This window comes from Ochotona princeps, chromosome 32, assembly GCF_030435755.1.
Source record: "Ochotona princeps isolate mOchPri1 chromosome 32, mOchPri1.hap1, whole genome shotgun sequence".
NCBI classification, from domain to species: Eukaryota; Metazoa; Chordata; class Mammalia; order Lagomorpha; family Ochotonidae; genus Ochotona; species Ochotona princeps.
The window spans coordinates 9,113,035-9,139,018 of record NC_080863.1 but is presented as its reverse complement, the minus strand read 5'-3'; the positions used below and the strand labels follow the sequence as shown (position 1 = coordinate 9,139,018).

At 46.9% G+C, this 25,984-nt stretch overlaps 2 protein-coding genes across 3 annotated transcripts in view; one reads left to right on the top strand and one right to left on the bottom strand.

Moving 5' to 3' along the window:
• Positions 1 to 8,989, bottom strand: part of FBXL13 (F-box and leucine rich repeat protein 13) — a 165,597-nt gene extending 156,608 nt beyond the window's left edge. For both annotated transcript variants that reach the window (XM_058657566.1, XM_058657567.1), the window contains exon 1: positions 8,911 to 8,989. In XM_058657566.1, the coding sequence (XP_058513549.1) occupies positions 8,911 to 8,985 (75 nt within the window). In that variant the 5' untranslated portion in view covers positions 8,986 to 8,989. The remainder of the gene's footprint in view (positions 1 to 8,910) is intronic.
• A 503-nt stretch (positions 8,990 to 9,492) lies between these two features.
• Positions 9,493 to 21,082, top strand: ARMC10 (armadillo repeat containing 10). The gene is made up of 6 exons (XM_058657460.1): positions 9,493 to 9,647; positions 10,779 to 10,927; positions 13,001 to 13,135; positions 15,786 to 15,962; positions 19,323 to 19,394; positions 20,170 to 21,082. Exons 1-6 carry the CDS (start codon positions 9,509 to 9,511, stop codon positions 20,422 to 20,424), a joined length of 927 nt encoding a protein of 308 aa, XP_058513443.1. The 5' UTR covers positions 9,493 to 9,508; the 3' UTR covers positions 20,425 to 21,082.
• Positions 21,083 to 25,984: the final 4,902 nt, after the last annotated feature.

Sequence of the window (25,984 nt, the reverse complement as noted above, 5' to 3'; positions counted from 1 at the left end):
TTAAAATACTGAAAATAAAGGATCCACGATGTCCTACTGACATTTAATTAGTGAGTTTCCATTTAACAATTCCTATCTATAAAGTATTCTGAAGATTACTGAAAGAGGTCCTGTTACCCCCAACATTCAGAAGGGACTTCATGGGGTGGAAGAGGCTCACAGGCCAGACTTGGGGCGGGGGGGTGTGTCAAAGCACATTGGATCAGCCAGGAGCTGACCAGGACACTGCTTAGGACATCTGCATGTCACAGACAGTGCTGGATTCCAGTCCCAGCTACTCTGTTTCTGGTCCATCTTCAGGCTAACAGTGCCTACAGTCCAGCAGATGGGCCAAGAACCAGAGCTCCTGTCTCCCATATCAGAGACCCCAACAGAGTTCTGGATTCTTACCTTCAGTTTGGTCCACCTGTAACCATTGTAGACATTTAAGGAATGTACCAGTTGACTGGAATGTCTGTCTTTCCCTCTGTATCTCTTAAATAAACATATCTTTTTAAAAATACCCAATGATAAACTTTATAGAACTTAAAATACACATTGGAAGGGTCGGTGTTACAGTATAGCTAGTTAAGTCACTGCCTGTGACACCCGCATCCCATTTCAGAGTGGCATGAGTCCCAGCTGGTCTGATCCAGCCCTTTGCTGATGTACCCAGGATGGGAACAGAAGACGGCCAGATTACTTGGGTTCCTGCCAAACTACATGGGTAGCTGGACAGAGTTCTAGACTCTTGGATTTGGCCTGGTACAGTCCAAGCCATTGTGAACATTTAAGGAATATGTCAGAAGATGGATCTCTCTCTCTCTCTCTCTCTCTCACTTTGCCTTTCAAATAAATAAATAAATCTTTTAAAAGAAATATACAGAGTGGCAATGAAATCTTGAAAGAAATATAAGAACATTTCACAAAAGCAACTTTAAAAAGTTTTAAAATTGATTCCCAGTTAAAGCATGCCCTCTGCTGGAGAGGTCTAGTTTTGTAAACTCTTCCCTAGACACTAAATTGGAATCTGAACTCACAACATGAAGAGTACTATCTTGCTCTCAAATACAATGATTAGATACTTTATCCACAATATCTGGCTTCCCCTTGGTCCCTGTCTTCCAAGGCAATATTCAAGATTGCCATCTCTGTTGACTAACACAACTATTCAAAGTTCTGCTTTTGTCTTCGCTTGATCTGGGATGCAACAAGTTTGGAACCCATGGAACAGAAACTCTGCCCAACTTCATCATCCCCCAGATGGCCACAACAGCCACGTCTGGGGTAGATCAAAGCCACAAGCCAGATTCTCTCTCCTGGTATCTCACATGGATGTCAGAGGTCCAAGCACTTGGTGGGCCACCCTCCACTGCCTTCCTCAGATGCAGTACCAGGAAGCTGAATAGGAAGCAAAGCCCCATTCCAATATGGAATTCCATCATCACAAACCAGCGGTTTAAACCACTACACCACAGGCCAATCCCCCATCCCCTTCTTACAATGAGTTATCCATTTGAAAATGGATAATTTCTTTGGGGTACTGTCCATCCAACTTTTCATAAACCATCAATGCTGTATAGCTTCCATCCAAGCTTTACTGTAAATTTGATTTTAATTTTTGCTTCCATTTTAGCAATAATTCATGTTGTTCTGAAAGGGGTTCTTACACATCTAAGCCTTTCTTTAAAGAATATCTGTCCACTTATTTTAGAGGCAGAGTTAGTTGTTGGGTCAGGCAGAAACTAGGAGTTTAATCCAGGAATCCCTATTGGTAACAGGGATCCAAGTACTTCAGACATCTTCCGCTGCTTTCCCAGGAGCATGAGCAGGGAGCTGGATCTGAAATAGAGCAGCCAGGACTCAAACCACTATGACGATATGGGATGCCGGCACCACGGGCAGTGGCTTACACACACTATACCACAATACAGGCCCCTCAATCTAAGTCTTATCCTTAATGCTTCAAACTAGGTTCTGTCTAGATACAACTAAGAAGTCCAAGTTTATTTTAGCGCAATAAAATTTTTAAATCAATGCATAGGTTTTTTTTTTTCCCACAATACCTATTTTCTGAGTAATTTGAAGATCCCTCCTATTCTCGATCTACATTGTCCAAGAGGGCAGTCATTAGCTACCCTGAGAACCTCAAATGGGACTGTTTTACACTGACACATGCTAGAAATGTAGACACCCAGGTTTGAAGGCTTACTCTGTGTTTCTAAGCCCATGTTGAATGGATTCTATTTTGCATAAATTGGGTTATGGAAAATACATTACTGAAATCAGTTTCACTTAATCCATTCATTTCCTTAATGTGTTTTGTCAGACACTGAAATAGACAAATTCTCAGAGAACTCTGGAGAGAAATGTGGGCTAGAGGCAGCTTCAGAGTCACACCTGTAAACGCTTAGAGCAATGAGGTGTTTTCTGCTAGCACTTGATGGATGCTCACCAAACACTTGCTGATCAAATGGTCTAATGGGCACTTCGTTGGCCAGTCTTAATACCATCACAGGAAAACCATCTGGCTAGCGTCAAGAGCTGAAATTTATCCAAGTTGAATTGAACATAAAATGCAGTAGTCTTTAAGCAGAATGTGTGAAAACTCCAGGAAGCCACAACAGGTTGCCAACAGACAAGGAGACATGAATAGTGTAAAGAAATCCACTTCCGGATCCTCGCCTTTCCTGTGTATTTTTGCCTAAAATTGCTCTGACCGAGGGCACACTTTATTAACTTTCTTTTCCCGTTTTTCCCTTTCACAATCACTTTCTCCAATTCCAGAAAATCAGCTTGGTATCTCATACATACATTTGGAATCTTGCTCTAAAGAAAGCTGAGACATACAGATTTTAAGACTGCTCAGTCACCCAATCATAACTGGTCAAGCTAAAAATCTAACCTAGGCAATCTTAACCAAAAAAAATCTTGGATTATTCAAATGCTTCTGGTTTAAAGCAACAAGTCTCATGGAATGTGCTGGCTCCTGCCGCTAGAAGCTCTAAAGTAGATGAAGCTTCGGTGGAGTACTGATGAGAGTGTTGAAACCCAAAGACGGTGTTGCGGTTTGAATGACAGTTTGTGTGTCCGCTCAGAGACTCAGGCAGATGAATGGAGGCTGGTGCTTAACCCAAGCATGGTCCTTCAAGGTGGAGCCTTGGGCAATGATGAGGCCACCTGGGTGGAGACCCTAGTAGACAGCCTTTGAGACCCACCTTGCTATTACTCCCCATGTAAGAACCAACTGCAGCAGTCCCAGACAGCCAGGACAACACCTCTCACCCCATATGTTCCTTTCGCAATCTCTCACATGCTTCCCATTGTGAAGTGGATTCTATATTCCCTCCCCCTTAAGTCCAAGTGGAAAGAAAATTCCATTGCCTTCCGCGCTAAAGCCTTAAATGGTGGTATAATGTCTGCCTGCTTTTTTCTGAGGATGCTTGCTTTTGGAAACCAACCATGAAACTGTGAGAAAGTCCAAGAGCTCACAGAGAACAAGCAAGCCTCCTGGTTCACAGCTGTAGCTGAACACCCAGCCAGTAGCCAGCATAACCTTGCTAGACAAGCAAAGTGAACATATGGGGCAGACATCAGCTGTCCCTAGGACACGTGCCAGGATTCTACATCTTGAGCAAACTAAGTGATTCCTGTTGCTTCGATCCACTAAATCAGTCTTTCTCTGTCTCTCTCTCAGCTCATTCTAGCTCTTGCAAAGAAAGGTTTTGAGAAGAAGGTCTTTCCGCCATCAACACAGTGGTGAGCCAAGAGCTCACCATCAGCACTCACCAAAACATCCACAGAACCAGTTTCAGTCAAAAAACTCAGAAGTCTGCCATGAAGGAGATGGGGACTCCGGATGCCCACCCTGACACAGGCTCTACAAAGCGGACTGAGCCAAAGCAACATATTGCAGCAGCATGAGAGTGTCCAGAAAACGTATTAATGGCAAAGACTTTTGACCAACGAGAGCTACATTTGAATCACCTATGTATGTCAGTACTTTCAAAAATCTACAGTCAATGTAGATGAGAACCAACTGCTGATTAACGTAAGAAAACTGCAGAATACAAGTTCGAGAGAGAGAGAGAACAGAAAGAAGAAAATTGGGGTAAAGAAGAAATGGAGATTTCACAGATGGAATAATAAAAGATAAAAGGGTGAAGAATATGATCATAGGAGCAGGTGGCTAAAGGACAGTGAAAGCAAAGACAACTGGAGGAGGGCTACACTGGGTGGGGCAGCAGGAGCCACCTGCAACACAGCATCTCCCATCAAGTTGGAGCTCAGGCTACCCTTCTTCCTATCCAGTTTCCTGCCTGAGAATCCAGGGCAAGATGGACCCAGTGCTTGGGCCTCTGATCCCCATGATGGACACCCAGATGGAATTCTTCATTCCTGGTTGTCAGAACTGGATACTACTGCCATTTGGGGAACCCACAGATGGAAGATTTCTCTCCTCTGTGTGTCCCTCTCTGTGTCACTAAGTCTTTCAAAGACTCATACTTTTTTTTAATGACAAATGGAAGAAAGATAGAGAGTGTGAACAGAACATCCCTGTGATATGAAACCACCAAGGCAGGCAAGAGTGCCTGTTGTTCAGCCCACCTGGCAAAAACTGCAAAGAGCAGTCTACCACAGCTGACAGAGTACTTGTCTCCATCAGAACGGAGTAAAAGCCTAGATGTCTATTTGTCGCTTTTCAAGAGGCATTTATTCCCACATCACAGTTCCAGTGGCCACTGGTATTTGGATGCTCCTGGGAACAGTGGAAACAGTATTTGTAGGCATCTACAATTTCCTGATGCATTCTAGGACTTCTACATTAACAACATCATCTTTTGTCCTGCATGAAGCAACTACTGACAGGACCACTGGGCAGCATCACTTTCTGGGGCATTTTCTAACTAATGCACCTTAGCCAGGAGATCATTCACCGTATGGCCAGGAGTGTGTGAACTGCCACCTGATATATGGTGATTTTCTTTTGGTGTCCCATCTTCCACAGATCTTGCTACATGACAGGCCCCATAAAGGCTGGTGCATGACCACTGGATTTTTTACATGCCAAGTGGATAGCCACACAGGGTCTAACAGACGGTCCAGTTGTTTTCGTCTTACTGCTTATCAGTAGCCCATTAACTACTCTGTTGACTACCTCATTCCCACCAAATCAATTCCATGGAAGGCTGGAAGGCTACCAAGGGCTACTGTGTTATATCCATCTACCAGGTAGCCAGAGATCAGTAGGGCCTCACGCTGGTATGGCCTAGGTGCTGGTTCCATAGCTCCAGGGGCCTCAGGAACAGTACTGTCAAGTAAGTTAAGTCACAGGACCCTGAAGCTCTTGCAGTTCAGCCCAAAGTAGGCTTGTGTTTAGAACTCCCCATTGATGTGAGTAGGCTCTCTATGTCCCAGTGTGAGCACTGATGTTTTATTAAGTGTTTTCACTACTTAGTCCCTTACTCAGCCCATGACTGGGCAAAAGATATGCATAATAAGAGGGGCAGTGCTGATGACGCTCTCAGTGGTCATCAAAGCAGATGTCAAATCTTTGCTCCTTTTCATACTGGGACCAAAACCCCAGTGGGATGCCTTAGCCTCTCAGGCTACTGCCAAGTGCCCTACCAGGCCCTTCTGCAGTGACGCGTACGTCAAGCGCGCATGGACCGGCTGCATCAAACACACCGAACGACTGCACGGCTCACCCATTGCACTCAGCGGCTGCTGAGAAGGCTGCTTGCTCTTGCTAACCCCACTCCCATCTGACGCCCCTCTTTACCAAACAGTACAAAGGTCTCTGAATTTTCACTTTTCTTTCCCTTTAAAAAAAAATTATTTAACTTGAAAATCAGAACTACAGAGAGAAAGAGAGAAGGAGAGACAGAGAGAGATCTTTCATCCACAGGTTCATTTCATCCAAATGGGCACAATGGCTGGAGCTGAGCCAATCAAAAGCTGGGAGCCAGGAGCTTCTTCAGGGTTTCTCACATGTGTGCAGGGTTTCAAAGACTTGGGCCATCCTCCACTGCTTCCCTAAGCCATAAGCAGAGAGCTGGATCAGAGGAGGAATAGCCAGGACACAAACCAGCACCCAGATGGAAAACCAGCACTGCAGATAGAGGATTAGCCTGTTACACAACTGTGCTGCCCTCAGAATTTTTTCCAGATGTAGGATAGACACTCTCCAGTATCCTAAGACTCTTATAAACTCTTTGCAACTGCTTTACAGTCATTAAGGTGGGAAAGGCCTAATTTTTGTTAACAACAGCTTCCGGAATGATCTTCATCTTACTCAATTACACCAAGAATAGGATGGTCTCGGTTTCCGCATTTGGGACCCGTGGACTGCCAGCCCCACAATTTTGCATGATTCAGCAAAATGACTATGGCTGCTTCCAACTCTACAAAAAAGTCACAGGTTAACATCACATCACTGTGGTACTGACCATGGCGCCAGACGTACTGCCATGACACAAGACAGAGCTATGCAGACGACCTTGCGGAAGAACAGGCACTGGGGTTATCCAACATGCAAGTGAACTTGCCTTGGACTCTCAGGAAACACGTCAAGAAACAGAAAAGCACCAGATAAATCTAAAAAATAATGGCAGGTTCTGAGTTTGCGGAAGAGGCAGTCCATAACATGACTTACCAATGGAATCTCCATTCGTGAATCAAACAAACTACGCAGGGGCCTAATGAGGCCTACCTTCTCCAGTTGCCAGAGGGTCCCAGTAATTTCCTCATGACCCCACAGGAGTATATATTGTTTGGTGTTCATCAGTTTAGGTGTGGTGGTTGTAATGGTGGGTGGGCAACAAACCCCCTCAGCGAAGCTTCTATCACATACACACATGCGCAGAACTCCACCCACTGCATTTTTTAGCCATAAACTCTGTAGGACATCAACACCCAGTATGCTCCCAGTCTGGGAGATATATACACAGTATGTTCCGAAGGTGTTAGATGCCTGATACTCAGAGGAAGTTGATCGTTTTACCTGGATAGTGCAACCTTCATAGCCATCTATGACTACCATGGACCCAGGAACTCCCTCAGGGCTGCCAGATAACGAGCATCCGGCCCCTGTGTCAACTACTGCCAATGGATGTTAGAAGTGGATCCTGACTAACCAGGTCTTTTGGCCTTCTTCCAACTGAATTTAAATGTTCAATTGTCGGCAGTCACTTCACAGGGCTTAGAACCACTTAGAAAAATCCTATAGCCAAGACCATGGCTCTAGAATAGTGGGTAAAGCCAGCACTTGGCAGCACCAGTATCCCATATGAACGCCAGTTCAAATCGCAGCTGCTCCATTTCCCACCCAGCTCCCTGCTAACACCCTGGGAAAGCAGCAGAGGATGGCCCAAGTGCCTGTGCCCCTGCAGCCACAAGGCAAACCTGGAGGATGCTCCTGGCCCAGCTCTGACCGCTGTGGTCATTTGGAGAGTGACTCTGTGGATGAAAGATACTGTCTTTCTGGTTTTTTTTTTTTTTCTCTCTCTAACTCTGCCTTTCAAATAAATAAAGATTTTTAAAAAGAAAAAAACCCTGGATATCAACTCAGGTGCTTTGCTTAAGCTGGGCTTCTTTTTTTAAGATTTATTTATTTATAGTAGAAAAGCAGATTTACAAAAAGAAGGAGAGACAGAGTAAGATCTTCCATCACTGATTAACTCCCCAAATGGCCACAACGGCTGGCACTGAGTCGATCTGAAGCCAGGAGCCAGGAGTTTCTTCTGGGTCTCCCATGTGGGTGCAGGGTCCCAAGAATTTGGACCGTCCTCCACTGCTTTCCCAGGCCACAAGCAGGGAGCTGGATGGGCAGTGCAGCAGCCAGGAACACAAACCAGTGCCCATATGGGATGCCAGTGCTTGCAAGGTGAGGATTTAACCTGTTGAGCTTTCACACGGACCCCTACACTGGGCTTCTTTAATGGCTGGGGCTATGGTTCCCACTTTCACTGTTGCCATAATCCTAGCAATATCTTTTCTTCTCACCAACTTTTTCCCTGGGTACTCCTGCTGCCACAAGACTGACCCACATCTGGATTTAAGCGACCTTAATTGGTTCTTTTCCTGCTTTCATCTCCAGAGTCGTGGCCCACTTCCCTTTTTGAGGGTACCCTGCTTTGACCTCCCCCAACTCCACAATGGTACAGATATCCGCAGGGGTAAGGCATGCCATTGAAGAGGGGGACAGAGTGGGAGCTAGTATCACCCCAGGGGGCCAAACAGAAACACCAGGGGTCTGTAGCACAAGACTTCCCACCCTGGCAGCAAAAACTTCTTCCTCCTGCCCTGAGTCCCAGCATTCTGCATATTCAACTTTCACAGGGTTCCTTCAGGTCAGCATACGTGTGCCACCTGCTGATGGGCCCAGGTAGGCCTCTGGCATGAAGCCATACCTTCCTGTTTCATGTCAAACCCAGAAGATTCCCTGCCAACAACCTAAGAGTGGTTTCCATGGGAAAGACAGTGAGAAAGACCCCCACCCCACGGCCCCTGTCTCTGCCCACCTGCCTTTCTTCTGTAACGTCTCAACATGCAATGTCTTTTCTATACTGATGGGCGAGCCATCCACTTCTGTCCACTCCCCGTCCAGACAGACCAGCCTGCAGACTCTCCGTGCAGAGGGGCGCATGCGACACATACACGATTACATTTCAAAACGACCGGACTCGGTAATAGAGACAACGAGGGAGCCGGACAGAGTCCGTGTCATGTTCTGACGGGGCCCACCGACTCATGCCTGTAACTCCCCACCCACCCTCTCCCAGGCGCCCTTCCTTCCCTCCACACCCTACCCAAGCCTTCCAAAAAAGGCACACCTCAACCCCTCCTCCAGGCCGTCCTCCCGGACTGCCCCCCCTTCCCGCCCATTCTCCCGCCCATCCCCAAGGACGCACGGCCGCGCGGCTCCCGTACCTCGCAGACCTGAGGAATGCCGTTGTCCTTGAAGTAGTTCCTCACCGTGGGGCTGGCGGTGCGTAGCGACGCCATGGCCACAGAGAGAGAGAGGCCCAGGCTGACTCCCCGGCGCCAGGCGAGGCCGAGGGGCGCGACGCGGGAGACGAGGGCGGGGCGCGTCTCGGCGTTGCCTTGGGAACCGAGGCGGGGGCGGGGGTGGCGGGAGGAGAAGGTTCTCCCGGGAGGCGGGAGCGCGCGAGGCCGAGCTCTCCTCAGGGCGGTCGAGTCCGTGGGTGTCCCCGCTCCTGGCAGCGCCCCTCGGGCCGGCGGGGGAGCCCCGTTCCCCGGGCCGCCGGCTGGTGGCCTCGTCGGGGTCCCATCGACCCGAGCGGGTGTTTTTTTTTTGTTGTTGTTGTTGTTTTTTAGGCAGGGAGCCCAGCCGCTTCCGGGAGGCGGAGCTCCGGCGGCGGCGGTTTCCTCTCTCCTCAGCCGGGCTGCGCTCCGACGGCGGCGGCGGCCATCCCCGCGTGATTTGCAGAGCGCACCCCCACACACACACACACGCACCCCACGCACACTGACCCCCGCGCTGCGCCCCCCGGGGCCCCGAGGCGGCATGAGCGGCGCCCGGCGCGCGAGCTGGCTGGCGGCCGGCCTCATCCTAGGGGCGGGCGCCTGTTACTGCGTGTACAGGCTGACGCGGGGCCGGCGGCGGGGCGGCCGAGGGCTCGGTCCGCGCCCCGCGAGATCGGCAGGTGAGGCCGTCGGGGAGCGGAGGGCGGTGGGGAGGAGGAGGAGGAGGAGGGAGGAGAGAAAAACTGAAGAGGGAGCGGGCGAGGGAGCGACTCGCGTGGGCTGGCTGGGTCCGTGGAGGCCCGGAGCGACCTCCCTGCCTCCACGCCATTGTTCTCAGCCCTGGGATGCACGGTCGCCTCCCCCCCTCCCCCCCGCACACACACACACACACACACAAACACCATCTTGGTGTGCGTGGATGCGTGTGTGTTGCCATCCCCCCACCCCCTCGGGAGGACAAGTCCGTGTTGAGGTTTCTGTCCCAGAGCTACTGATACGAGAACCAAAACGCTAGGTTTGCTGACTGACTCTTCTTGCAAGGGAAATGTCAAGTCCTTCTGGAAACGGTTAGGGAAGTGGGTGGGCGTGGCTCGAGACACCCGCATCCCGTGTGGGTGTACACGCCTGGTTTTGTCCCCTTCTGAGCAAGCTTCCTGTTTAAGCACACCCTGCTAAGGCAACAGCAGGTGATGGGGTCAGGTCCTTTGAGTCCCTGCCATTCAATGTGTAGGTGGCCCACATGGGATTCCTGGCTCCTGGCTGTTGGAGAATGAACCAGCAAATGGAAGGCACTCTGTTGCTTTCTTTGTATCTCTTTACATGAAAACTAAATAAACAGCAATGTGGAGTTTGCATTTAACCAAATTGCCTGGCACATCTCAGGCAGTGCCCTGATGGGACTTAAGCCCAAGTACTGAGACACCTGCCAAGGTACACCGTAGCAGAAGGCTGCAATCAGAAACAGGGATGCAGGCCTCATAAGAGGCAGATGGCATGTTCTCCCCCCGTTATCTTAGCTTTTGGAAAGGTTTGGGTTATAGCAAAGAGATCAAAGCTTTATAATTAAATGCACATTCACTCAGGGACTTTCAAATAGAATGTAAGTTTTATTTGCAATGGGATGCTCGTGACACAAGATGATGAACCTGTCTGTACCGCTCGAAACTTTTTTGCACCAAAAGTACCTAGTTGGAAAGTACCTAGGACTACACCTGGCCTCAGAAGATATATTTGATATTTTTTAATTAAAAAAAAAAATCTTGTCCTGACTCCAGGTGAACTTGAAGCGATTTTTTTTTTCTTCTGTGCAGAAGACCTCACTAGTGGTTCCTATGATGATGTTCTAAATGCCAACCAACTTCAGAAACTGCTTTACCTGCTCGATTCCACCGATGACCCTTTCATTACAGAGAGAGTTTTGGTCACTCTGGGTAACAGCGCAGCCTTCTCAGTGAACCAAGTAAGTACTCTTTGTCACAGCCAACAGGCCCCTTCCGTCCTTGCAGGCTAGCAGTCATCGGGACCCTGGGTAAGATGCTCACCCTGCCCCCTCAGAGCCTCAGCGTGGCTCCTTATACCTACAATAAAGTGTTTGTTGACTGAAAGTATGGCCTAATCATAATGTGGCTATGAATGGGATCCCGGACCCCTGTGAATGTCGTCACGAGAGTCACGTTCATGGTGTTAGGTCAACGTGTGACGCTGTAAGTGGCTGAGAATTCAGCGCTGCTTCAGGAAGCCAATCGAAGCATCTCTCCATTAAGCATTGTACCTTCACTTGTAGGTGGGTGTTTCAGGTATTGTCCTGAGAGGCAGGTGGTCCCTAGGACCCATGGATACCCATTTCTTGGGGTCAATAGTTTCTATTGATACAGATTTTTTTTGAACACCAGCACCAAAAGAGCTCAACCCGAATGCTTTCAGTTCCAGTCCGAACCAGTCCCCACCCCAGCATGGAACACAAGTGAGAAAGAAGTACCATGTCTCTCAGCCAATGCCCTTTGTTAACATTGCTAACCACTGCGGAAGTATTTTGAATGTATGCCTTCTTTTAGTGCCATTTTCTCAGGAATGACATTACAGTAAAACCTCCGAGATCTTACCGAGATAAATATGCAGAACGGTCATTCATTATTGTACTCGTCCACCTGCAAGAGTCGGGGCTCCACAGTGGAGGAGTACTCAGCCGAGTTAACTGGGCCATCCTTGCTCGTGGGCACCACGGGATCCTGGTGAAGGTTCTAGATCATTGCAGTCCTCTCGCCCACTGTTTGACTTTGCTGTGTGTCCTGCTCTGTGTCGCTCTTCGCCTCTCTGGGCAGGAATGGAAAAAGAGCCACCGGCCTCTCCAGCCTTCCCACTTGCTAGCTTCTGATTACGAAGGGGGCACATTCTGCTACAAACAAGCTCTGTGTCAGTGTCCGCAGCAAAAGGCACAGACCCAGACCACAGTCGCTGCAGCCTGGTTCGTGTGCGCATCCTCTGGTCAGGCGTCAGGGATGGATGGGAACTGGCCAGCCCTAGTTCCAGCAAGGACTGTGTGAGCCCGATGAGGTGTCGTCTGCCCCAGCCGGGGAGGATGGGGTAACAGGCAGACAGAAGCAGTGGACAATGATCAAATTGCTAGTCGGCCTGTATTACAGTACTTCTCGGGTTTCTGTGCTCCTGAAACAAGTTGTAGTCAGACTAGGTCAGTGTGCATGGGTGGCCAAGGACTTGGGCAGTAGGGTCCGTACCCCTCACCGTTACTTCTGCTGCCTTGATCCGCTGTAACAGTACACACCCATTTTCTGGTACCTTCCCATGCACTCTAGCAGGGACCCAAATTAGAAGTGGGGTAGCCAGGACTGCCGCAGGTACCCGAGTGGTACCCATAGGAGGGGCAGCATTGTAGGCAGTGGCTCAACCTGCCCAGCTCCACAGCTTTTCTACTCTAAATTAGAACACTTTTCCAAGTGTTCCTACGGCTGGAGAAATCATATAATTCATTTCAAAGTAAAATTATATTGTAAATTTATTTGGGATCATTACTGTAGCTTGATAAATTATATCATACATCTCCATGCTGTAGTTTTTTTTTTTTTTTTTTTTTAAAGATTTATTTTATTTTTATTACAAAGTCAGATGTACTGAGAGGAGGAGAGATAGAGAGGAAGTGGAGCTGCCGGGATTAGAACCAGCGGCCATATGGGATCAAGGCGAGGACCTTAACCACTAGGCCACGCTGCCGAGCCCTCCATGCTGTAGTTTTAAATAAATAAATGTGTTGACAATTTTATTTTCAGTTGATTTTATTTCTTATTAACTAATGGGTAGTAGAATTTTTTTTTTAAGAATTTACAAATTTGTATGTGGGAAAAGTATTTCTTTTTAATTATTTAGTTATTTTTCTTTTTAATTATTTTTCATTATTGTTTCCCACCCCCGGGAAAAGTATTGCTAACAGTCACTAATTTTAATTGTATTTATGGATACAGAAAAATCAATGAAGGTGATGCATATGAGGTCATGGCCTTGTTTTTTGCTCTCTTAGGCCATTATTCGTGAATTGGGTGGTATCCCAATTGTTGGAAACAAAATCAACAGTCCCAACCAGAGTATTAAAGAGAAAGCTTTAAATGCACTGAATAACCTGAGTGTGAATGTTGAAAATCAAATCAAGATAAAGGTAAGTGGCCTGAAAACACCAATGCATGAGATCTTCCATAAATGGAAGCAAGAGTAATAATAACAATAATAAGGTGAACGGTGAAACTTGGAGAGACTCTCCTTTAGACGTTTGTGCAGGGGTTAGAGGAAGGCAGAGCAGGAGAGAAGGACCCACGTGACAGGCAGGCAAAACACCAGACTTTAAACTTGAGGTTGTTTATTTCAACGATGTTAAGGCACCAGTAGAGAGTCAGGCAACAGCAGAAAGACAGCTAATGAAAAAATTATTTGGGGCCTGGCACAGTAGCCTAAGTGGCTGAAGTCCTTGGCTTGCATGCTACGGGATCACATATAGGTGCTGGTTTGTATCCCGGCTGCTCCACTTCCCATCCAGCTCCCTGCTTATGGCCTGGGAGAGCAGTCGAGGATGGCCCAAAGCCTTGGGACCCTGCACCCGTGTGGGAGACCCGGAAGAAGCTCCTGGCTCCTGGCTTCAGGCCAGCTGGGGCGTGAACCATCAGATGGAAGATTCTCTCTCTATAACGCTGACTTTAAATAAACACACATCTTTGAAAAAAGAAAAAAAAAAAAACCCTGCAACTTTACTGGTTGCCTCCAGAAAATAGAAATTAATAAGTGGTTTCTGCAGACAGAGTTAGGAAAGACAATAATTCCAAACAAAAGGGAACAAGATGAGAGGAACTCAGCTTCCAGAAGAACAAAACTTGATGATCTTCGCATTAGAGTTGAAGCAACGAAAGGCTCAGAGATAATAAAAACGTAAATGTTCAAATCAAGAAATACTTTAAGAGATAACAGATTCTTAAGAAAAAAAAATAGAATTTCTAAAGAGCTTAAGAAATATTTTTAAAGAGTAGTGGTGGAATGATTTTGTGACCAAAGAGCTAGTATATGTAATGTATTATTTTTGTAAAGGTTTATTTATTTGTATTTCAAAGGCAGATTTACAGAGAGGAGGGACAGAGAGATCTGTCCATGGCCCATTCCCCAAATGGCCACAGTGACTGGAGCTCAGCCAATCCAAAGAATTAGAACAGTTGAGACATGAACCTGTGCCCATATGAGATGTTGGCACTGCAGACAGAGGATTAGCTGGCTGTGCCCCCACCAGTCCCCATAATTTTTTATGGTGAAAGGAGGTGGTTTTATTTATTTTTAATTTCTATGTAATCGTAGGGACAGATTTTCTGTCACCTGTTAGACCTAGGACAAAGCCAAGGGCCTGAGACTCACTTGAGATCACTCACTTGCCTAGCAGGGAACCCACGTACTTGAGCCTGCCACCTCCCAAGGTGCATGTTAACAGGAAGTTGAAATGCGAAGTTAAACTAGGACTTGACTCCAGGCATTGCGTTGTTGAATGTATACCTGAAATCTTGAACCCACATTAAAATGTTAAACTTCCTCCACTTTGCTGCCATTATTTAGTTTTTATATCACGTGGAAAAACTGGAGAATCTTTTTTTTTTTACATTAATGTCTTATTGGACAGTGATTCCCTACCATCAAATTAGGAAAATTGTTCAACCCGTCTGGTTTTGATAGAATTGACTAGGGGCTGGTGTGATGGTTCAGTTTACTAACCCTCCACCGGCAAGTGCTGGCGTCCTCTATGGGTGCGAGTTCGTGTCCCGGCTGCTGCACTTCCCATCCAGCTCCCCGCTTCTGGCCTGGGAAAGCCTTGGACTCCTACACCTGTGGGGGAGACCCAGAGGGAATTCTGATTCCTGGCTTCAGCTCTGCTCCAGCCATTGAGGCTGCTTGGGGAGTGAACTGGTGGATGGCAGATCTTTGTCTTTCCTCTCTATGAATCTGCCTTTCCAGTAAACATATGTAAGTTTTTAAAAATTGACTAAAAAAAAAAAAAAATCCTATTTCTCTTTGACCGCTCCCCCTCCCCCAGTTGTGTTTTCCACACTTATTGATTTATTTGAAAAGGAGCACAAGGGTGTGGGGCTGGGGATGAGGATGAGGGAGGCAGAAAGAGACAGAGAGCTTCCATGTGCTGGCTCGCTGCCCAGCTGAACACCCAGGGCTGGCCCAGGGCAAAGCCAGGAGCTAGGAACTCCATCCATGTCTCCGTGTGGGCTTTTCCAAGGTGCATGAGCGGGAAGCTAGATCAGAGGCTGAGCAGCCGGGACTTGAAGCAGCCCTCCTCTGTGGGGCGCAGATGTCAGCAGCAGTGTCTGTCAAGTGTCGGCCTGAGCCTCTGCACACCATTACTGGCCCCTTGGGCGCCCCGCCACTACCACCCGTTGTTTCCTTCTGAGAAGGTGTGGTTCAGTCCCTATTGGTAAGGTACCTTAACAAAACTTCACATCTCCCTTCCTGATCATGGCAGAACAAAAAAGTCGTCCTGAGCTGAGAGGTCCCCAACAAGGAAGGGTTGCAGCAGGAGCCCTGGACAATGGATGCTTCTTCCCCCACCTGCTGGCCGACCCGAGGCAGGGGACCCAGGTCCTTGCAGGCTTCAAGTCAGCTGGAGGACGGCCATTGCTGACCCTCACCTCGTTAGAGTTGTCTTCAAGGGTGAAGGGAGGGTTGGCGGTGCAATGCAGAGGCTGGTGCCTGTGCCTTGACTGCCACACTGTGTGGAGAAGTAACTATCCCTGGTTCCCACTTGCTCACTCCTCCCCTCCTGCCTTCAGACGTACGTCCATCAAGTCTGTGAGGATGTCCTGGCTGGTCCCCTGAACTCCGCCGTGCAACTGGCCGGACTTAGACTGCTGACCAACATGACCGTGACCAATGATCACCAGCATCTGCTGAGCAGTTACATCACAGACCTATTCCACGTGCTCCTCGCCGGAAACGGAAACACCAAGGTAGGAAGTGACTGTTACTCCGGGTACCGGGAGCTGTTGCATCAGCCTCCCCAGATTGAAGTTGACGTTCATGTATGTTAGCTTGATAGCCCTCCAAAAAAAAAATGTTCAGGCAGGGTTTACTCAACACTCTCCCATGGGCCCAGGAAAGAAGAATATTGTTTATTCTAAGATTGAATTGCATGGCGAGGGAAAAATCACCTGTGATTTCCCTAATCAATAGATGGATGTTGTTCGATTTTCTGAGGATCGGTAAAATTGCCTTTTTTTCCTTAAGTGATGTAGCTGATGCGTCCCCATCGCCCAAGCATAGGGACATTGTGATGGAAAAGATTCAGTGACAGTGGTGCAGTACCTCAGGGCAAATACATTCTTCTGATTTGGCGGATCCTTGTTGAAAATCTTTCTAAAACCACGTCGAAGCTACAAGAAGAGAAGTGGCTAATGCGAAGGCCGTGGCCGTGGCTCAGGCCGGTCAGGTGCATAGCCCAGGAGGCCACAGAGGCCAGCTGAAGTAAGGGAGCACAGCCCAGGGGACGCCATCGGAGCGGTCCCTAACTCCGTCACACCAGCAGGCATCCATTTCATTGCCTGCTTTTCAAGAAATAAAATGCAGGTTAATCAAAAGACCTGGTAAATGGTGATCGTTTGTTCCTCAGGGTTTTACCGTGTTGCTTTGTGTTCTCTGGGTCCGGCTGGGGTCGCTGCAGCGTCTGGCTCAGCAGCTACCACGATGTGATTACGGGAGAGCTGTGCCACCCCAGCAGTACTGGCTTCCCGGTGACACGGGGTTGGCATGTGGGCTGTGCCCAAAGGCACAGTGTGCCTCTCTTTCCAGCAGAGGGCGATGATGAACCGCCTTTCCATGTGGTGCTGGGATAAACCTCTCCTTAGCCTGTCTGCACTGTCTGACCCAGGCCACCAGGAGGAGCACAGCCACGGCCAGGCGACTGGCCTCGGGTCTGCTCATACACCTGTCTCGGATACAGTCTGTGTTTGCAAATGGTTTGCAGTTGTTTAAAAAGTGACTCACTCCACAGTAATAATAAGTTCTTTTTGTTTTGTTTTTCCGTTACATTGCCTGTGGTGATAGTGCTGCAATAGAAAATTTGCTTTTTGTTGTTGTTGTCTGCTCGGGAACCTAATCACCAGTTATAACACCAAATCTCAGTGCAGGTCTGTCGGGAGGTGGCAAAGATTCTGGTACTTGAAGCATGCCCACTGCCTCCAGGGTACACGTTAGCAACAAGCTGAGAGCCAGGCCCGGAACTCAGGCACTTCGGTATGCTGTGTGGGCATCCCAAGAAACAGCCTAACTTCTGCACTGCTCACTCACTGCCTTACTGCATTTTAATAACCTCTTGAACTAGACATGTCATGTACAAATAATAGAAGAGATAGGAATATAAACTGTGCTTAGCAATGAGAGTTCATAAATGTCCTGGAGTCACCACAAGGTGGCGTACGTGAGGCAAGGGGATTCACTGGCCTATGGAAGGTTTCAAGCCAATACGTGCGTGGGGTTTATAATTGTCTTCTACCTTCACACGTATTTTTCCACACTGCCCTCCTTTCTACCAAGGGTAATCCATCACTGTTTTGTGCCAGACACTATTGCATACCTGCCCTTGTGACTACAAATGAGTCTTCCTAGGTTTTACTGCTTTGTTCCTCCAGGCTTATCACGTAGGTTCAGGACCTCCTTCCCTTTGGCTTCTTATTCTTATTTCCCTTAGTAACACTTCACTGACCATGGAGCCTAACATGTCTGCTGGGTGCTACTGACCCCCGCCTAGGCCAGAGGAGACCAGAGAGTACATGCACTGATTTACAGTAATTTAATCTCAGAATGTCTACTTAAAAACAGCGCGCCCTGCACGTCCAGGCAGCCTTACCAGGAGTTAGCCCTGGGCCTGCTGGGATGCTGGTATTCACTGGACTCTTGTTGCCTTCTTTCTGCAGTATTCAAAACCATGACCATGTGTTAGCTTTAGAGAAATTCTGAAAAATTCATTAAGCAAAGTCTGCTATCTTTCTTTTATTTTTTTTTAAATTGAATTTTATTTATTTCTTTTATTTATTTCTTTTTGGAAAGGCAGATATACAGAGAGCAAGAAAGATAGAAATCTTCCATCTACTGGTTCACTGCCCAAATGGCCACACTGGCCAGAGCTGATCTGATGGGAAGCCAGCCACTTCTTCTGGGTCTCCCACATGGGTGCAGGATCCCAAGGCTTTGGGCCATCCTTGACTGCTTTCCCAGGCCACAAGCAGGGAGCTGGATGGGAAGCAGATGGGATACCAGCACTTGCAGTCAGAGGATTAGCCCGTTGAGCCATCGTGGTGGAGACTAGGCCTTCTTACTGCCATTTTTCCATGAACATTTTAAAGTCCCCATCTTATCCAGTGTAAAGCTTTACTGTGGCCTTTGCTTTTAAAAGAGGAATTCTACCAGCAGGTTCCTACTGTGCAGGAATAAGAGAGCGCTGACATTTTGTCTGGTCAGATATTCCATAACATTAGTTTGCCCATCACTGTGACATCACTAAATGGTTGTAAACCATTGTTCACAACAACAAAAAATAACCTGCAAAATGCGTGGAAATCCACTCAAATGAAAAGGTCTATATTATTATTGGTGATGGTAATGAAAATTTATACATCTTCAGTAGAAATGAACGGAAATTCAGATTTTGTGTTTGGTGGTGGCTCTAAAGATCTTATTAAGCCATTATTATGCGTCAGGATATGTGAGAGTTGGATTAGGAAGACACTGTCAGTAGGAGGGGTCGCCATCAAGTTTACAAAGCGTGAAGTTAAAAGGTAAGTTTATTTTGGTGCCAAAACACCATGGATGGATTTCAAAGTCTTGTTTAAAAAAAAAAAAAAATTATCAGTCATTTTTAAGACTTATTTGAAAGGCAGAGTTAGAGAGAATCTTCCATGCACTGGCTTCCCTCCTCGAATTGTCATGGTGGCTGGGGCTGGGAGCAAGCGCTCGGGTCATCTTCTGCTGGGTTTTTGAGCACACGAGCCGGGAGCGAGCCACCAGGACTCTGAACAGCGCTCCCATGGAATGCTCGTGTCACATGCCACAGCTTCATGCACTGTGCCACAGCGCTAGTACAGTATGCTAGAAAAATAAGGTTGAAATAAAGACAGCGCTACGATGAGAACGAGACCAAGTTATGAGTCCAGAGGGAGGCACTTTATGTCGAAGGAATTGTGAAGCTTCGGGGAAAAGCGAAAGCGTGAGCCAAGTCTTGGGGCATACATAGACAGGACTTTCCAGAGAGGGCCACCCACTACGAAGAGAGTGTGTGCCTGCTGGTCTAAAATAAACCAACATTCTTATTTCAGGTTCAAGTGTTGAAACTGATTGTGAATCTGTCTGAAAACCCAGCTATGACAGAAGGACTTCTCGGTGCCCAAGTAAATACCTCACATGCTTTCGTTAAAGATTTATCTGCTGTTGTTTTAAAGATTGATTTATTTTTTTATTTGGAAGACAGAGTTACAGAGGGAGGGAGGGACAGACTGAACGAGGTCTTCCATCCACTGGCTCATGCCCCAAACAGCAAGAACTGGGAGCTAGCCTGGGAGTAAGCGACTGGTGCTCCAGTATGATTGCCAGTGGGGCAGCACCAGCTCCCAACTTGTACCTTTTTGTGGACACACAGACAGACAGATCTAGGAAAGACCCCCCAAAATAACAAGAGGATCTCCAAGAACAAGGTAATAGGTGGTTTTCATGGACAAATGTCCTACATTTTCTGCAAGTATATTTTAAAATTCTCCCTAGTAATCATAAAATCATTTTTCTCATCTTCGCCCAATGTTGGGTATGCTGCTCTTACGTGTGGCCTGTTTGTAAGCACACAGCTACTGAAACACAGTAGCTGCTCTCTGTGGGCCACCCCGCTGAGCCCCCGGTGCCCCTTCCCTCGGATCTTACAGTCTCGTGGGGGGACCAAGATGCGGAACAAGCAGGAGCTATTCCAAATGACTACATCCTGAGATTCCTGGGGAATTGATCTTTCAGCTAAAACAAAACCAAACCCTCACTGTCCCAAGAGTGCACACGATATAGAGAGGGGTGCGTGAGATTTTACACATCACACTTACACAGTATGAAGGGTTTTGTAAATGTGACGTGGTCCCTGCAGCATGGCCGTGTGAAAACCACACTCACCATCTCCTGTTGCAGGTGGACTCAGCATTCCTGGCCCTCTTCGACAGTCACGTGGCAGCGGAGATCCTGCTCCGAGCACTCACGCTGTTTCAGAACATAAATAACTGTGTCAAAGCAGAGGGCCGCCAGGCTCTGAAGCCCACCTTCCCGCAAGGCTCGTTGTTTTCCCTGTTGTACGGAGAAGAATGCGCCCAGAAAATGAGAGCTCTGGGGGCTCACCACGACGCGGACGTGAAAGAGAAGGCCGCAGCAATAACTCCAGCCTTCTGATGGCCTGGTCCTGCATTCCTCCCTGCAGCAACACACTCTGGAAGCTTCTTTCCCATTTGCCTAACAGATTCTTGAGCTGCCGAACTTGTACAGTAAACATCCCATTTCATCCTCCACACACTGCAGGTTGAGCATTTCTCATTTATCATGTTCAAAAGAAAGGAAAAATTCAGATTCCGGCGTGTGTTAGTGTTCCTGTGAAGCTTATATATTTAATAATCAGAAACACACACACACACACTCAGGTCACAAGTATCTTGGAGAAGTGATCTTCCACCTGTATGTGGCCGCAATCTTCGGGTTTATTTTGGATCGTTTTACTGATGCCCGTTGACTAGAAGAGCTTGCATGAGTACCGTTAGTTTTTCTTTTGCTTCCTAGTTACAGAGACACTGATTTTCCCTACAGGAAGGGGCCGTGGCCATTCTGTGTGTGACGTGCCCTGTAGTGTGGAGTGGTCTGTCCTCCTCCCTCTGAGAGCACTTAGCCTGGGACTAAGTCACGGCTTTACAGCTGCCCAGCAATGACCTTGTCCTTGGGAAGAAGCAGTGAGATGCTGAGGAACCCAGCCACACTGCTTTGAAAACGTCTGTTCCCATCATGCAAATGTGAGGACACAATGAAGGCATCAAGGAAGACACGACTCTCGGGAGAGAAGCGTTACCTGGGCACTCGCCCTCCTGTTCAGGGCGTCCGTACGTAAAGACGTCACATACGAGATACTGGCACTTATCCAAGTGTCCACTCATCCTCATTGGGCCAAATCAATATCCCAGTTTTTAAAAAGACGGACGGGTCTGCTGACGTGCCGCAGAAGACACCTATGAATTGTGCTGGATTTGAAAGACGTGCTGTGGACAATGTGTAGAATCCAACTGTGTTTGTTTTTTTTTTAAATAAGTATATTCCTGGGGCTGGCATTATGGCACAATGAGTAAAGCCATCTGCTTCAATGCCAGCTTCCCATATGGCACCAGTTCACATCCTAGTTACTCCACTTCCATTCCAGATCCTTGCTAAAGGCCTTGGAAAAGCAACAAAAGGTGACCCATAACATCTGGGCCTCTACCACCCACACAGGAAAAGCGAATGAAGCTTGTGGCTTTAGCCTCGCTCAGCCCTGGTCACTGGGCCGCAGGGGAGAGTGAAGCAGCAGATGGAAGACCAAGCTTTCCCTCTGACTATTTCAACTAAATAAATATATTTGAAAAATGTGCTTACAGGAGCAAAATATTTCGAACTCCTGGGTATGAAACTGGAACATGGCCTGCATGGTTTTTTTTTTTTTTTTACTCAGCATAAATTGTGTAATTTTTTTTTAATAAAGAGGCAAAAACTAACAAAGGTTATGCATGTTCTCCCCTTAATTGATGCTTTATTTTCATCCATATAATAAAATTTCTCAGCCATTCTCTTTTGATATATTACCTTTATTCCATAAGCTATCATAACAGTTTGATGTATTTGATTTCAGCCATGATTCATATAATTTTCAAGTTCATGGCCTTCATTATGCTTGGCAAGAAGTAAAACACGATGCATCCACACATATCCAGAGCTTCATCAGTACTTCAGATTCTCTGTAAATGTGGACACATGCTTACAAATCCTCACACACCCACGCGTGTCTGTCCTCAGGGTTATGAGACACAAATGAAAGGCTGAAGAAACAGACTGGTGGGAGAGGGAAAAAAAAAGGTCCACTATAAAATGGAAATGCCCAGTGGACCAGAGTGGAAATGTAATATGGATGCTAAGAATACTAGTTTAAAACATTAGTGACGGACCCGGCGGCGTGGCCTAGCAGCTAAAGTCCTTGCCTTGAAAGCCCCGGGATCCCATATGGATGCCGGTTCTAATCCCGGCAGCTCTACTTCCCATCCAGCTCCCTGCTTGTGGCCTGGGAAAGCAGTTGAGGACGGCCCAAAGCCTTGGGACCCTGCACCCACGTGGGAGACCCAGAAGAGGTTCCTGGTTCCCAGCTTCGGATCGGCGCAGCAGTGGCCGTTGCGGCTCACTTGGGGAGTGAATCATCGGACGGAAGACCTTCCTCTCTGTCTCTCCTCCTCTCTGTATATCTGACTTTGTAATAAAATAAATAAATCTTAAAAAAAATTAGTGACACAAATCTAAGTATTTCCTGAAAGGCACATTTATTTCTTAGAGGTATGGGTTCACAATGTACACATATTAAAACCCCATGTGTTTTAGCAACACTGGATTCTAAAATTCTGTCCCTCTCCTTTACTGTTCGTTGGAATAATCACACATTTTAGAGTTGTCAGTATCGGATCTGAAGTGTAGAAAATGCTAGAGGACAAAGGGAGTGCTATTTGGCGAGCCAGGAGGACTTCCCCATTGAAAGCGCACAGACAGCTCTCGTAGGTCACAGCACATCTTGGTGTTCTTCGCCAGGATGCTGCCTGATGGGCGTGTCCTATGAGGCAAGAAAGCAAACGAGACGGTCCCTCGGCACAGGAAACTTCAATAAAGGCTTAAACATGACTGCAGATCCTAACCAAAGCGGACAATGAAATTGACTTTCAAAGATAATGTGGACTAGGCTACAATTCAGGGAAGAGAACAGATCTGTTTCATTTTTGTTTTTTTATTCTGCACATTAACCCTTGAAATGGTCAGTAGGTGAACAAGTGAAGCCACTCAGGGATGCTCACTCAGCGAGAGAGATGAGGTCAGCTGTGTTCCCTGGTGAACCGAATGTCCATGTGCAGAGAGGAAGTGAATGCCAACCAAAGGGCTTGTGAGGAAGCCCAGAAAAATGAGGCAGGGCCCCAGCACAGTAGCCTAGCAGCTAAAGTCCTTGCCTTGCACACACCGCCAGGATCCCATATGTGTGCTAGTTCTAATACTGGTGGCTCTGCTTCCCATCCAGCTCCCTGCTTGTGGCCTGGGAAAGCAGTCGAGGACGGCCCAAAGCCTTGGGACCCTGCATCCACATGGGAGACCCAGAAGAGGCTCCAGGCTACTGGCTTCGGGTCGGAGCTCAGTTCTGGCCATTGCGGCCACTTGGGGAGTGAATCATCGGAAGGAAGATCTTCCTCTCTATCTCTCTTCCTCTGTATATATGACTTTCCAATAAAAATAAATAAATCTTTAAAAAGAAAAATGAGGCAGGCCAATTAGGTAGCTCTGGAACACAATAATTCAAAGCACTTAGAAACCCTGAGACGTACATGAGAATACCAAATCAATCAGTGCAAAGCCATTCGCACAGAAGAAATGCTTTAGCCAGGTATGCTTGGCTTGCACTGTTCAGCAGAGGTTAGGTCAGTTTTCAGTTGCGGGTGCAGTAAGGATAACTACAGTGAAGCTGACCAGCATGTGGACAGTACACCCCAAAGCTGACCACTTGTAAACGGAACACGCGATTCACCTCTGCTTAAGCACTTGCGCTAATTCGGTTGTTTCCTAAAGGTTTTATTTTTATGGAGAAATCTTTTGTGCTTTAGTGCCCACAGATCACATACATCCACATGTATTACATACACATAGACGCTGCATACAGATTTCCCCCCTTGAATGAGTCAAAGCCTTGTAGAGAAAAGATACTTAATTTTGATAAAGACCATTTGCCTTAACTTTGGCTATTACTCTCTAAAGCTACCAAATGAGTGAGGCAAAGCTATTAGTCTTCAATGTTTAATTTCCTATGTGTGTGCTTATATCATTAAGCACACCTCGTATCTCTGTAGGACACCTGCGTGCCCTGTATATTTGCTTCTATCGGCAACGGGAACAACAGACTATCAAAAGCGGGAGCCTATTTTTCACTTTCAAATATATTTATCAGTAAATTAGGAAGTGAAATCTTAAGAAGCTACTTTCTCCCTTATGTTTCTAAAGTGCTTTATAAAAAATCGCATTGAATCTGCACATTTTTGGAGGTAGGTCGACGCTATCCTGTTGTTCACATGAGGAAACAGAGGCACGGTGGGCGCAGGTGACTTGAGTGGGTTTACACAGGGAATCTCTGATGAAACAGGACTACAGTTTCTTCCTTGCTAACAAGGGGCATTGGACCCGTGCCAGTAAACCAAGTTACAAAGCTCTGGGTAACACTAAATGTACAAAACATACCTGGCTTATTTTGTACGACTCAAATTTACCACGCTGAGTCAGTGGATCAGAATGGCCTCCAGCGGTCTATATTGCAGTCCCACATCACTTCTCGGCCTTTTGGCTAAGATCAAGTGTAGTATAATGCAGTCCCCTCCCTTGGGAAGGCTCTGAGGAGTTGAGAGCTTTCGTTAGGACCAAAACCACCAGTGGTATCCCACACTGGCTTAACGGAAGCTACAATCATGCTTGGCGGTCATTTACTATAAAAACACAGGGCATGTGAATCGCAGGAAACAAAATATAAGATGGATCTTATTGATCTACTTGGCGTTAAGAGACCAGCAAAGGCAAATGTATGAAGAGAAAGTACCATTGAATTTATTTTATTTTTTTTTTTAGTACCATTTAATTTAAAGGGTTTGGTCTAGTAACATTGAAGATCTGCATTTATAAAATATTGCATTGTGGCTATATTTGTGCTTAGCAGAAGGCCTTTTAGGTTAAAAATAAGAAATATTGTAAGTTATGTCCTTATAATCCCATCGTTTCCCTTCCTCTACCCCAGTCAGAGGATTTGGGGTGTAGGAATTGCAGACATGCGCTAGTATACACTGCTTCCCCTCTCCAAGGGTATGGTGGTCATGGCTTCACAATATGGTGAGTTTGCTGCACGCCAAGGAACTGTGTCCCCAGCCATGGTTACTGTGTCAAAGGGTGCAATATACAGAGCTCAGCATAATAAAAACGTTGTCTTTAAAGATGGGAGGTTTTATGCGTAGCAAAATAAATCACTATTTAGCAAATAAGCTTATCTAGGTAGAGTAAAGTCAGCTATGTTTACAAGTATGTGGAGTCAGTTTTATCATTTACTACCATGTAAATATAAGCAGGATCGTCGGGGGCCGGCAAGAGGGCTCAACTAGCTAATCTTTCACCTCCAAGCGCCAACATCCCACACGGCTGCCAATTCTTGTCCCAGTCATTCCACTTCCCATCCAGCTCCCTGCCTGTGGCCTGAGAAAGCAGTGGAAGACAGCCCAAAGCCTTGGGACCTTGCACTCAACGTGGGAGAGGCTTCAGATTGGCTCATGGCCATTTGGGGAGTGAACCAACAGATGGAGGATCTTTCTCCATCTCTCCTTATCTCTCTGTCTCCTTCTGTCTATAAATCTGCCTTTCCCATAAAAATAAATAAATCTTTACAAAAATATATAAGTATATATGTCTGTAGGTGTAGACCTCTGAACAATCTAGAGTGGCAGCCAGCCTTGATTCATCTTATCACAGGCCCTGATATTTTTTTTAAAAAAATTTGAGTCTTATCAGCTTTTTGTAACCTAAGAAACTGTAAAACTCATTAGTCAATTCATCATTTAAATGCCCTACCCTGAAGTCTTCGTTTTTTATTTCATATATGAACTAGTCATTGTATGAGTAAGTAAGTTATCACAAAAAACATAAAACACAAACTTGCAGAAGC

Excerpts from the sequence above, each read along its gene's own strand:
- ARMC10 (XM_058657460.1), top strand. The coding sequence starts at position 9,509 with ATGAGCGGCGCCCGGCGCGCGAGCTGGCTGGCGGCCGGCCTCATCCTA. Across the intron at positions 10,928-13,000 it reads CAGCCTTCTCAGTGAACCAA|GCCATTATTCGTGAATTGGG; the intron begins GTAAGTACTCTT and ends TTGCTCTCTTAG. Across the intron at positions 13,136-15,785 it reads AAAATCAAATCAAGATAAAG|ACGTACGTCCATCAAGTCTG; the intron begins GTAAGTGGCCTG and ends TCCTGCCTTCAG.